This window comes from Cheilinus undulatus, linkage group 5, assembly GCF_018320785.1.
Source record: "Cheilinus undulatus linkage group 5, ASM1832078v1, whole genome shotgun sequence".
Classification (NCBI taxonomy): Eukaryota; Metazoa; Chordata; class Actinopteri; order Labriformes; family Labridae; genus Cheilinus; species Cheilinus undulatus.
This window is the reverse complement of record NC_054869.1, coordinates 7,230,473-7,244,465: the sequence shown is the minus strand read 5'-3', so window position 1 is coordinate 7,244,465 and position 13,993 is coordinate 7,230,473. Positions and strand designations below refer to the sequence as shown.

General features: G+C 40.1%; 1 protein-coding gene across 1 annotated transcript; it reads left to right on the top strand.

Annotated features, from left to right (window-relative positions):
• The first annotated feature begins 1,516 nt into the window (after positions 1–1,516).
• On the top strand, positions 1,517–4,945 carry si:ch211-170d8.2 (uncharacterized protein LOC571755 homolog). The gene is made up of 3 exons (XM_041788021.1): positions 1,517–2,036; positions 4,203–4,347; positions 4,462–4,945. The coding sequence occupies exons 1-3, from the start codon at positions 1,613–1,615 to the stop codon at positions 4,805–4,807; spliced, it is 915 nt and encodes a 304-aa protein (XP_041643955.1). The 5' UTR covers positions 1,517–1,612; the 3' UTR covers positions 4,808–4,945.
• The last annotated feature ends 9,048 nt before the right edge of the window (positions 4,946–13,993 follow it).

Below are 13,993 nucleotides of genomic sequence, written 5' to 3'. Positions count from 1 at the left end.
GAGAACACACAACCATGATTTAGCACCAGATTAAGGCAAGAAAATAAATGCTTGGACTGAAAGTAAAAACTGAAATATGAGGACTTTTTATGGACTAAGACTAGACTAAAATGTTTTGAGTTTTTGTTGACTAAAACTAAAAAGGATAGAAATGACTAAAATGTGACTAAAATACAGTTCATTTAAAGACTAAAACTCAGACTGAAATTAAAGATAGCTGCCAAAATTAACACTGGAGCGACCAGCTGGTCTTCTTAAGTGAGCAATGCTCACTGGAATCACTGCAGGCTAATGCCACTGCTATTACTGGGTACCTCATATGACCCAACTTAAAAAATGCAGACATGTCCCTTTAAAGTTTAAACTGCATTTTAAGGACTGAAGTTTAAGGCCTGGGCTATATTTATAAATCTGTATAGACTAAAATGATTTTGAATATGTCAGATATCCAACATTGTGCATCCCTAATTTTACTCCATTTTTCATGATGAGGAGTAAAATTTGCATTTTTTTTCTCACAATCTCAATTTTTTCTCATTATATTCAAATAATAAGGCTGATTTTCCTGTGATGGGTTATTGAATGTCTAGTGATCTGTAGAAAAAGACTGAAATGCACATTTTATCACAGGAAATTAAGTAAATAAAATGTTTGCATGCATCCTAGGGCTTTTATAATAATTTGCTTTAGAGCCTGTATGGCTTTAGAAATGTTTTCTAAATCTAAGGTCCAAACTACAGCATTTCTAATTCACTTAATCAGATTTTTTCTTTTATGTCCTGAAGCTAGACTAGCTGAGAACCACTGCCCTCAGAGCACGTGCTAAACTGCATCGTTTACCCCACAGTTCATCTTGAAATGTCTATTTATTTCAGATCACCTGTTTGTTTTTTATTGAAGTGTTCAGCTCCATTCTTCCTTTTTAAAGTCTTCATTTGTGCTGTAACGTATGCTGAGAAGAGCTTCCCTGTGATTGGCTGTAGTGCATTAATAGTGGAAATTAAATGAATACATGATCCTCTCACTGAGTCCTGCTACTTTTGTAGAAGCTTGTTTGAAACCACAGGAGCTACACGGACTTATTAGAGCCATCATCGGCCTGCATGTGACCCTGAAATCCGGCCTCATTGTTTTCAGCCTCGAGCTTAACGCTTTGTTTCAAAGTGGGGACGACTGGCCCGGGGCTGAAAGACATGCGCGAGCCTATCTGGAACACCAAAGACATGCTCCCAAAATGTTTTTATTCACGTTTGTGTGCGAATGTTTTCTGCACGCATGTGTTGTAAATAAGATGGTTCTTGATGATCCAAATATGGAGTCATTAGAGTCATTAGCTAAGTAGCTGAATGTGAATGGACGGGGTCGGCGCTCTTTGGGGCGCCTCATTATGCACGCGCATTAAAAGAAAGCAGCGGGGGGCAAATGGGTGGTTGAGGGCACGAACAAAAAGAGGGGCAGGGTCTGTGAGGAGGGTCAGGATTCAAATTCTAAGTGGTAAGATGTGTCCATTGTCATTGGGGTATATAGCAGGCAGGGTGAACGCGCAGGAGGCAGAGTTTGGAGAGTTGGCACCGCTGAGACCCTGATCAAAGAGCAGGATTTAGTCCCCATCATGGCCTTCTCGTGCTGGATTTGGATTGCTGTGTTTCTTTTCTCTATGACAAGTGACAGTGGAGTACTTGGTCGTGCAGTATACAAGCAGGGATTTCTGTCACAGCCGCTGAAATCCACAGATGGATCCCCCGGGCTGGCTTTACGCACGGGCGCGTCGACGCGGATGAGGCGCGGAGTCGCGGGGACGCACGGGGGGCAGTGCGCGGAGCTGGCGGCGCCTTGGCTGGACAACACGAAACAATCTGTGGACGATAATCCAACAGTGCTGCAGCTCCGCGTTCGGCCTTTTTCTCCTGGCGCATCTCAGGGCCTGGTGTTCCCAGGGAAGCATCTTTTCAGCTTCGTCCGGAGGGTTTACCGCTGCTGTCAGGAGGGGCTGAACTGCAGGAGCGTGAAGGGGATACAAGGTCGCCTGAGAGGAGGTAAGACAAAGGACGTCCAGGTTTTACCATGGACCTTTTTTTATTTGGCCCACTGGTGATTTAAAAATGCACCACCCTGGCTTTAGTGAGCAGCTGTGTGTGGATGTTACTGCAAAACGAGAACCCATGACGAATTTAAACGTTTAGATTCTCAATAAAGTTCGCACAAAACTAGATAGTCTGTATGGGTCTATCACGCCTTTCTGGATGGAGCTATGGTTCTCAGCTGGTGGTTTGGGGCACGTGAATGGGTCATGCAGGCACTTTTAGTGTGCACTGTTGTGTATGAAGCTGTTGAGTCTGTAACCTGTGATTGGGTAATCTATCAGAGACTCTGAGTCATACTGTATTTCCACTTAGGTTGCACATTTTGGGTTAAATTCAGCTGACTTCTACAAACATGCACTTAAGAGGAAATAGTTTCCTTTCCATGCACATAGGCTTTATTCGATTCATTCCATTTTGGGTGGAAGGACAAAACTAAGACAAGCTAAAAAATAGAGTTTTGACTGGAAAAAAAAACACAAAAAAACATCATTTTTCTCCATTGTGCACAAGAACACAAGGAAATACAGAGTAGAGAGCACTGAAGATAAGTATTTTTTCTGGTATATTTTAATGTATTGCTAATGCATTGAATGTTTTACTTTTATATTAAATGCACAATATCCTCCTGAGACCCTGTGTGCACAGTAGAGGACATCATTGCATTTTGACTTTCCTACAACATGGTAACAATTTCTGCCATTCCAACTTCAGAGGTATTTGTCCACATTTTCAGAAAAGTTAAAAAGTTATTTGCTTGGACTCGAATTTTTCCTAGAATTTGGGGGGATTTGATTGACATTTTCCTGACTTTTTATGGAACTTTTGGGGAATTAACTTGGATTTTGGAGGGAACATGTTTGGAATTTTTCCTTGGAAATGTGGGTCGAATTTATTTGTAAATTTCTGTTAATTTGATGAGAATTTTTTGGGCAATTTTCTAGATTTTTTTCAGGAATTTTCATGGGATTTAGGTGAAAACTTTATGTAAATATTTAGGCCTTTTCAGAAAAGCTTACTGAAACATTTGGGGAACATTTGAGGAGATTTGGGGGAATTTTTCTTATAGTCAAGGGGATATTTTTTTATGTTTTGGGAATCCCTCATTATTGTTAAAGGGAAGTTTTTCTGGGATCTTCAGAAATTTTAGTTAAAATTTAGTTTATACCTGCCAGGTCCATTATCAGAAAAAGGACTTTATTGTATGTCTCTGAATGACTGATACCATTTCTTACTGACTGAAAAACCTCCTATCAACTGGTCAAAACACACTCAAAATGTATACACAGTTTTAAAAATCTATATTTTGTGTATGTTACATTGTAATGTAAGACTGTTGCCCTCATTTGTGGGCATAATTTTTTGGTAAAAACCTGTTCAAAGACAAGACTTAATACTAGTCAGATGATCTGACTGATAAATCAGAAATGGGTGAAACTAAAAAGGCATTCCAAATGAAAGCTCAGGTCTCAGGAGGATATGGTAAAACTAGTTTAAAGAAAATAGCTGTTTTGACTGAAATGGAAAGACTTTTACTTGACTAATTGTGGACTGAAATGCTTCTTTGTGGCTGAAAACTCTACAGCGTGAGTAAAATGTGACAAAAACCAAAAATATTTTAATCTAGGAGATTGAAGAGGGTCCTAATGCTGCACCACTTCATATCCCCTGCTCTGTTTTATATAGCAGCCAAACTTCTCATTAGCGTACAAGATCCCATTCAAACCCACAGAAGCTCCTGAGTACAGCAATGAATGAGCGTGCCACGTATCAGAAGAACAGATGCATGATGAGCAGCCATATGGAAACACACATGGTGTGAAATAGTGACACTACAGGAATGTCATAAGCTGTAAAAGTGAAAGCTGCTGTTGCATTTACAGCTTGATTCATGCAGAGGACAATGTTATCTGCATACAAATGGGGTTTAGCTGGCTTAATGTGCCCTCTAAGTATTGTGGAGAAATCCTGCTGACAGATTAACGAGGCATTAGGAATGAAAACATCACCTCTGTGGTGGAGATATTACTCTGATCCCTGGGATTTATCCAAATAAAGCCTGACACATGAGTATGTGCTGTTAATGTGAAGTAAACTGACTCTTCTCCTTCTCTTCTTCAGATAGCGGTGTGGAGTTTCTCCTCACTAGGGATAACTTATCACTGACGGTTATGAGGGCAGAGCTCCACCTTCAACTTTCCAACCCTCAACATCTGGACATCCATCCTGTGCTTTCATCTTTAGCCAAACGTGACCTTCCGACAAGGTAACAGCTCTTCAATTTGTCGTTAGAGCCTCGTTAGACTCAGCAGGACTACTGGAGTGTTAACTGAACACCTCTGGGCCTGATTTTAACTCCCATCTTTCTCGTCTCCTCCAGGTACAGCTTGTGGTCTCGAGGCGACACGGTGGAGCTGAGGGTGGATCTGCTCTTCCTCTTCCAGAGTCTGCAGGAGGCGGCAGGTGTTGCCAGAGGGGGTCCCAGCCTGGTGAACATGCGGCGGGTGGTGTTCTCCTCCAGAGGGGATCGATCGGGAGAGAAGCCCTCTTCGGGAGCTCTGCAGGACTCTGATGGCGACGGGTGGGGGGATGGTGCTGCTAATGCTGTGCCTCCTCTGGAGCTGGGCTTGGTCCTGAGCTGCAGTCGGGCTGGATCAGGGGAGAACTGCAGGACTGGTGGTGTTCACCTCGTACATACACCTTTCATTGCTCTGTACTATAGGTGAAGTTTGACAGGACTGCAGACATCCTCTGCTGGCTCATACAGCTGACTCAGGGATCAAAGTGATGCACTTCAACATCAAATCTATTATTTATAAATGTTATTTTTTGTTAAATATATATACACATATGTAAATAGGATATACTGTATCATTATGGAGTTGTTCTGTGCTTATTAAAGCTTGATCTAATCATGCATCATGGTCTACAGGTGTGTGGCCATTTCTGTGAGTGGTCAGTCAGCTTTGTTCAGCTGTGTTCCTCTTTTAGTCCAAACTTCTATTTAAAGTTTTCACAGTTGGTGGGAAACAACACCTGGACAAGCAAAGGGCCCGTACATGTGCTGTGACCCTGATGAACTCTGCTGCTAAGTTGTCCTGCCACATTTACAGACAGATTTTTACAGAAGTCGATGCTCTCAGAGTTGCATAACAACAAAATGCTTCACACTTGGCATGCTGCAGATTAACAGGCACAGTTTGTGTTATTAAGACTAATCAAATCTAACACAAGGCCTCAGTGTTATTTAGCACAGAGTCACGAAAGACAACTCAGAAATATGGTGGTCATGATACTGGGTTTTAAAACTACAACAACATTCTAGTTAACTAAATCAACAGCTGTTTTGATACCAAGGTAACAAAAGTCCTGATAGGACTGGGAAATATACTGAGTTTTTAATCTAAATTAAATGAGACATCAGGTCTGCAGCTCTGGAAAGAGATACTTTAAAGTACAAAAAACTAACAGTGACATGCATATTCCTAGCTATCAGTGACGTACACTCAGTTATTTCAAAAATATTAGACATAAACAACTGAAATCACAGTGACACAAGTATTCTGACCTTTTGCAATGAAACTATAAATTTAGCTCAGGTTCCTCTCATGTCTCCCAGTTTTGGAGATGTTTCTATGCCTTGATTGGAGTCCACCTGTGATAAATTATAGATTTGACATGATTTGGAAAGGCACACTCCTCTCTACAGAAGGCCTCACAGCTGACAATGAAACCAAAGCAAAAACCAAGCCATGAGGTCAAAGGAACTGCCTGCAGAGCTCAGAGACAGGATTGTTGACAGGCACAGATCTGGGGAAGGCTACAAAAAAATCTACTGCGCTGACAGTTCCAAAGAGCACAATGGCCTCCATAATTCTCAAATGGAAGAAGTTTGGCACAACCAGGACTCTTCCAAAAAATGGTCTCCTGGTCACACTAAGCAAGAGTAGCTCGATTTAAAAGACATAAAAGCCTACTTGGCTCTTACTTGGAGTTTTTGCAAACTCCAAGCAGGATTTCATTTGTTTTGCACTGAGGAGAGGCTTCTGTCTAGTCACTTTGCCATAAAGCCCAGATCAGTGAAGGGCTGCAGTGATGGTTGTCCTTCTGGAACGCTGTCCCATCTCCACACAGAATCCCTGGAGCGCAGTCAGATAGGCTTTTCAGACTGGCAGGGCTCCGTGTTGGTTCCGGTTCCTGAACTTTAATTTGAACTTGCCGTTGCATAGAAACCGGGAAAAAAATTGGTTCTGAACCTGAAAAGTTGGTTCTCAGCTGGAACCAAAAATAGTTGGTTCTTTCTTGGGAACTGTGACATCATCAGTGGGCATATCACATTCCAGCTTGTGAAGATGAGCAGAAAACTGAGAAAAAGGGGTCTGCTGGGGAGACAAAATGTTTGGTTTTGATCTGGTCATCGACAGAATTCCAGGTGAAGCTGGAGAGTAGAACAAGGAAGAGCAAGTTATAGGCTGAACTTACGGAAGAGTGTGCAAAGGCTGGGTCCACCTGAACACCAGACCAAATAATTAATTTTTTTAAGAAACCGAAGAAGTAATACCAGGACAGCATGAAAGACTTGTGCAAAAGTGGAGCAGGATGTGGTAATACATGTCCATCATGTCCTCCCACTTTGGTTCTGCTTAAACTGGTGTGAACGTGGGCTGGTTTGCCAGAAAGCACCGAGGTTCTGAGACTCCAGAACAGAACCAGTGCCAGAACCAAAACCGTGTCTGAAAACACCCAGAGTGATCATCAGGTTCCCTGTCACCTCGCTTACTAAGGCCCTTCTCTCCCGATCGCTCAGTTTGGCCAGGCGACCAGCTCTTGGAAGAGTCCTGGTTGAGCCAAACTTATTCCACTGTGCTCTTGGGAACCCTCAGTGCAGCTGAAATTTTTAAATCCTTGCAACAATCCTGTCTGAGCTCTGCAGGCAGTTCCTTTGACCTCATGTTTTGGTTTTTGCTGATATGCATTGTCAGCTGTGAGGCCTTCTATAGAGAGGTGTGTGCCTTTCCAAATCATGTCCAGTCAGTTTAATTCATGACAGATGGACTCCAATCACGGTGTAGAAACATCTCAGCAAAGATCCAGAGAAATGGGAGGAACCTGAGCTAAATTTTGTGTTGTTGCAAAGTTACTGTTTTCATTTTGTCATGGTAAGGTACTGAGGGTAGATTAATGAGGATGAAAATGTTTAATACTTTCTGTATCTGTATCTCTAGAGTAGACAGTAGTATGGACAGTTTTATGCACTCAGGATGGGTTTGGTTATCAAGCCTCGGCTTGGAAAACAAAAAGCAAAAATTCTCCATCTTCAGAGTACAGGGGAGTGCTAATCAGCTAACATTAGCTTGTTCACTTCACTGAATGATGGTATCAGGATCCCCGTCCCTAGAGATGGTTAAAGCATAAAATGTGCTCAGCAGTTCACACTCATTAATAAGCTTTCCCAACACAGACATGAGAACATTTCTAAAACACCGTAGGGAATAAAGGGGATGACTGACTGCTCAGTATGACTCAAGAGGAAGAATTTTAAAAAATGTGTGCTCTTGGAAAACAGAGAAAAATAATGTGCAGTTCAAAAGGAGGGAACTGGGCACTTCAAACATTAAAAATGTAAAGAAAAAAAGAGGAAGGAAATACTTAAAGAGCCTTTATTATAATGGACAAATCATTCACAAAGTTTTTAAAGGATTTTGGCATTATAATAAAGGTTTTTTAAGTATTTCCCTCCTCATTTTTTGAAACTTTTTTTCATGTTTTGAGTGCCTGGTTTCGTCCTTTCAATATAAAATAACACTGTATTACTTAAAGTTATTTTTTTTAAAGGTATCTCATAACCCCCTAACTGCATCTTGCAACCCTAAGGGGTCCTGACTCCCACTTTGGAACCATTGAATTATATTTTGATCAAGTAATAAACTAAATATTTGATGTCAGGATTGGGAATTAATCCATTTTTGTTCCTCTATGGGTTTTCTTTTTCAGATGGTGCTCTGTAGATGTATAGCTAAGGCTTGTCTCATTGGTTATTGCCTCAGGTCAACAACTTTCTTTTACATATTAAAAAAGTCAATGTGAAAGCTTTGAATTAACCACAAGATTATCTATTTAAAACCTTAAGGCTTAACAAGGAATTATCATTTTCTTAATTGACTTAGGAGCATTTGAATAATTAGTAAAATTAGAGCTATGAAAAGATTAATCATTTTGATCGTGATTAATCTCAGAATTTCTGTAGTTAATAACAATTAAATTTGCCTTTAGGTCACATTTTGAAAATCTTCTATGTTGGATCTAAAATAGTTTTTTTAACTTTGGATTGTTGTACATTCTGAAACTAAGGGTAATTGACTTCTTGTTTGGATACAGAGCTGCTTTTATTTTGAAGGGAAATAAAGAACTTCTGGTAGATTGAAGATTATGGCATGACCTCAATCACAGAAAAAGGAACCTAAGTTGTGTGACTGAGTGTTGACTTGTCCCCTGCACTGTCTGTGAGACAATAAACATGCCATTACAGGTGCATCTAAAAAAATTAGAGTTCAGAGGAAGTTATTTTCCAGTAGTTCAATAAATTGGATGGATTGATTGCACACAGAGTGAAATATTTAATGCCATTATATCTGTTAACTATAATGATTATGGCTTACAGCTAATAAAAACCCTGAATTTGGTGTGAATATTGTGATAAAGTTCAAGTTCTCAGTCTGGATCAGTAGCCTACACAATCATGGGTAAGACTGTTGACCAGAGGGCAGTCATTGATACAAGGAGGTTAAGCCACAAAAGATCATTGCTAAAGAAGCCGGTTGTTCACAGAGTGCTGTATCAAAGAATATTCATAGAAAGTTGAGTGGAAGGAAAAAGTGTGGTAGGAAATGGTGCACAAGCAACAGGGATAACTGCAGCCTTGAGAGGTTTGTAAAAAACCCTAAACATTCAATAATTTACAATTTACAAGTGTTGCATTCCTTGTGTCAAGCTACTCATGAACCAGACGTCAGAAGTGTCTCACATGGGCTAAGGAGAAAAAAACTGGGCTGTTGCTCAGTGGTCCAAAGTCCTCTTTTCAGATTAAACTTAATTTTGCATTTCATTTGTAAATCAAGGTCTCAGAGTCTTGAGAAAGACCAGAAAGGCACAGAATCCAAGACACTTGAAGTCCCGTGTAAAGTTTCCAGTGATGATTTAGAAAGCCATGTTATTTGCTGGTGTTGGTCCACCAGTGACAAGTACATAAGCTCAGCTGTTTACCAGATTTAAGAGCACTTAATTATTGTATCTGCTAAGAAGCTTTATGGAGATGATTATTTCATTTTTCAGCAGGACTCGGCGCCTGCTCACACTGCCAAAAGCACCAAACTCTGGTTGAATTACCATCATATTCCTGTGTATAAATGGCCAGAAAACTTGCCAGACATTAACCCCTCAGAGAATATCTGGGGAGAAGTCAAGAGGAGTAGGAGGCACCAGACTCAACAATAGACAAACTGTTATCAGAGCAACCTGGACAGCAGTGCCGCAAGCTGATCGCCTCCATGCCACATCACATAGATGCAGTAATTTGTGAAAAAGGAGCTCCAACCAATTACTGAATACCTAAATGAGCATCATTTCCTGAAGGTCAACATTTCTGTATTATAAACTCTTACTTGTAATATTCTAATATTTTGAAATAATGGATTTTTGTGCGACAGAACAGGAAGATTAATTGCAATCATCTGTGGAAATTGTAAGATTAATTGTGACAGCCCTACTCAGAACACCTGGTTTTGAAGTTTTGAAGTACTGAGAATGTTGACTAAAATAAAACAGCAACACATTTTGATAAAATAGCACATTTATTAAAAAGAGACAGCATTTATCAGCATTTCCCATTTTGCAGATAATATGCCACATCTGAGTAAGATCAGGGGTCTCCGATGCATTTGTCAGTCCACCTGCTGCCGCCTGACAGCCCTCAGAGAAGCATTTAATTCCCCGACACATGTACTTCCATACAGTAGGACTCTTTAAGCACACTCACACCGTGTCACCTCACTGTATGTGGTCTGCTGCCTGGACGATGGCTGGCTGATGTTTTGCTGTTCAAATTTGTCTCAGTTTCAATTCATCTCACAGATTTTTTTTTTTTAAATGAGAAAGAAAATAGAGCAATATGCAGAAAATCTCAAAACAAATGTACAGAGATGAGAGCAGAGCAATTGAAATAATGACAGAGGATGACATTTTCAAGATGGGTGTCATGAGTTACAACAAATGTGACAAGATGAGACATGTTTGTTCTCCCTGGTCAATTCACAGCTTTACCAGGCGAGAAAAACAAAGGGATGATAGAAATGAAGAACCTGAACGTCCTGTTTGGACGCCATGTTTAAGAATTATAATGGATTAACAGGAGTTCTTTGGTTTTCATGTAAAAAACATAGAGTAGATCTTCATTCCACTCCAGGTCATTCAATTATAGGATGTTTTAAAGTCATTTTTAAAAAGGCTGGTAAGATGCTCCATACATGACAAGTAAAAGTGCGTGTTTCCACCAGGCAGTCCAGTTTGGTACAGTAAACCCTGATCTTGCTGATGTCTGTCCAGTCTCACTTGTAGTAATGGGATCAGATTTTTGTAGAGATCTGGATCATCCGGCTCAGCTTAGCAATAACAGCCAGTTTCTTAGGTCCCAAATGGCTCTTCATTTGGTACTATTTTGGCTTTTAATGTCAAACAACGTCGATCACTTTGAAGAGCCGGCTCTTAAAAGTGGCTAGCTTTAAGAATGACAATGTCACTGCAGTTTGTTTTTTCAGTCTAACCAGAGACCTACGAGATTTACTAAACTATTGGTTCCCAACCATTTTTCCTTGGCGCCTCCCCAAAACCCACAGCAAAAAATTGAAATACTGTTGCCAAAAATCAACATCCATTCAATAGTCTGATTCAAAAAACCCAAAGAGAGAGGGTCTACATATGTTTTCTTACCAAAATACCATTGTATTTACTGTTTATTAGGTATCTTATGACTTTACTTGATATTTGCGCATCTAATTTTGACAGCCTCAGAGCAGACCAAGCCTCGCACCCTCCCCTGAGATCTTTGGTGCTCCCCTAGTGGGTCCTGGACCCCAGGTTGGGAACAACTGTACTAAACAGTAAATCACCATTTCCTGTAGAGCATGTTTATTACAAAAGGAGGGAGAAAAGCGGTTCAGATCAGCACAAAACATGGCAGGTTTTGTGTTTGTCCAAAACAGGAAATAATGCTTCTTTAGTCTAATCAGTGGATTACAGTGAGTCTAGCTCCACTTTTTACATTGGAAAGATGAGTTTGGTATCCCGGCCAAAGGGCAAATGGCATTTTGTGGTACTTTCCCAACTCTCTACTGTGAAAACATAAATTACTGTCAGCAGAGACACAGAGGGACACATCACAAGCTCTCTGTGTCTCTTTCTCTACATTATTGGCCACTCAGGCTGTCTCCTCCAGGTTCTAAGTGTATAGACATGCCTTGTTTGGCAAAATGATGCAACAATGGAACAGCCTGCCATTGGTTGTCACAGCCCATGTGACATCCATTGTAGGAAAACAATATGGTGCTTAATGCTAAGCTAACAGGAGAAATGATCAAAAATGGATTAAAAAAATGAATAAAAAGATGTTCAATTTTGGTGTTACTGGTGTGGATTTAATTTTTAAATGCCCCATAAGTTACCCAAATTCCAGGCTTGCTGGACAAGCCACTGGAAGGGCTACAAAAGCATGGATAGCGTCATTAGAATGACACAATGGAGGGCTTCAGAGGAAAAAAGTAAGTGGTATCGATTTATAATTCAAAAGTTATATAACTTTATATAAACCATGTCTCTCCTTGTCTTTTACGATGCCAATCTCAGAGGGTTAAATACTAGGGCGGTAAATATACCAGCATAAAGGGCTGAGACATGAGACATCTACAGCAAGTGGAGCAGCTGCCACTGTCATATGCTGCATAAGAAATAATGCAACTGAAAGTTTATACCATTTATTGTGCATTGCAAACGCTGCTTAATATGTGCTGGAATACATAACAACACAGACAAGACCTGTAGGGTTTGGCACAGCTTTTTAACTGCTTTTCCCCCTTGTTAGATCAAAACCATGGATTTAAAGGAAATGTGAAGTATACGATAGTGATAGCAAGCAGCAGACGAGGCTGAGAGCTCAACTACCGTACCGTAGCTGTAGATGTGCAAAATCAATATGGTGAATTTTCTGAACAAAATGGAAATTGTCCCACGGGAGAAAAATTTAAACCCTTTTCATTTGGGAGAGTCCAAAAGACTGACTGCAGCTTATACACCAGGGCATTTCTGTTAAGGAAATTGCTGCAAACATTATGGCCAACTTTAGTTTTGTGACATTAGGTCATCATATTAACTTTTAAACATCATATTTTTGTTCTTAAATAATCAAACATCAGTGTTAAATGTAGCTTAAATTGTAGTCAAAGCCCATCCAGCATAAAACCATTAATGTTAACTTGGGCAGCATGCTGATTGTTTGTCCTAGTGGGGGCAGGGTTTGGTGATAGATCATCTGTATACCATACCTCTCTAAGCCAGACTGCTTGGCGGAAATGCATCTTAAGACTGTTTGACAAGACAGCTGCACATAAACATTTGACAGAGTACTCTCACAATGAACCTTTCATTTGTTTTTGACTGGCTTTGCTCTGAGAAGGAGTAGGGTGTGACACACTAACTGGAGATGTATTAAATACATCCCAACAAGAGCTGTGTTTGTGTTTGTGTGTGGAATGAAAATCCAGCCCTGAAGAGTGACTTTAACAGAGAAGAAAAAAAAGAAAAGAGACTAATTTGAAGTAAGCCAACAGAAGAGCAACCTCAAGGCGGATGACGATAAAGCACAATGTAATCAATAAATCAAGGCAACAAAGACAAACACACACAAAAAAAAGATTTTAAAATACATGAGGCAGTGCAAAATGTCACACCAATAAAATATCACGTTTTAAAAACTCAAAACAAAAACAGATCCTGAGGAAAAAAATTTCAAACATAGAAATCCAAGCGTATCATAAAACATCTCCAGATCAGCCCCTCTCTGATTTAAATTAGATAAAATAGAATGGAAGATCCCACATTTTTAGATATAATCTCATTTATTCTACTTTACGGCGGTCAGCTCATCTAACCGCCTGTTTTATTCTCTGTACCAACATACGTTCCTCCCCGAGAAGAAAGGCCACAAAGTCTTCCTCTGGAGAAAATAAAAAAACAAAAAAAACACCTCAGCTACAACTCAAAGTGAAAAGAAAACCGTTGTCACACCATAAATAGTGTGATCTTGTACCTTATATACACACGCAGCTGTGTAGACGAGCAGAGGGACAGAACACGGTGACTTTGGTGCTGATTTCAGTGACTTTTTTGCATCTTTTCAGAGGAAAAAAAGGTGCTTGCTTACATGTCTTAAACATGATTTAAAGTTTAAAAATAAATGAAATAAAAACATCAAAAACTGACCAAATATGTTCTGGCACAAACTTTCATTGATCAAAAATGGAAAGGAGAATCAGGGAGCGAGAAAGGATCCACAACACCTGAATTATTAACTGTTTCTTTTCCCCAGTACTGCACTGGGTAACCGCAATACTGGCAGAGGGGGCAGGAGTCAGGGGACATTTAAGACGCATTAGTGAGACAGGCAAAGTTACAAAATCTTCCTTGGAGTCGAGCTAAGCACTTAAGGGAGGTAATAAGATACATAAATAGGAGGGTTCACGACACAACTGGGCTGAAAAATGAAGAACAAAGCTGCTTTTCAATCCGCAGAGAAAGAAGAAAGGGATATACGAAGGCCAGACTTAAACACACAAAGAGGACTCTATGATGTGGCAATGTAGAAA

Bases quoted from the DNA above. Each gene is read 5' to 3' on its own strand.
- si:ch211-170d8.2 (XM_041788021.1), top strand. From the start codon at position 1,613: ATGGCCTTCTCGTGCTGGATTTGGATTGCTGTGTTTCTTTTCTCTATG. The intron at 2,037-4,202 runs GTAAGACAAAGG...TCTCTTCTTCAG, and splicing joins ACAAGGTCGCCTGAGAGGAG to ATAGCGGTGTGGAGTTTCTC. The intron at 4,348-4,461 runs GTAACAGCTCTT...CGTCTCCTCCAG, and splicing joins AAACGTGACCTTCCGACAAG to GTACAGCTTGTGGTCTCGAG.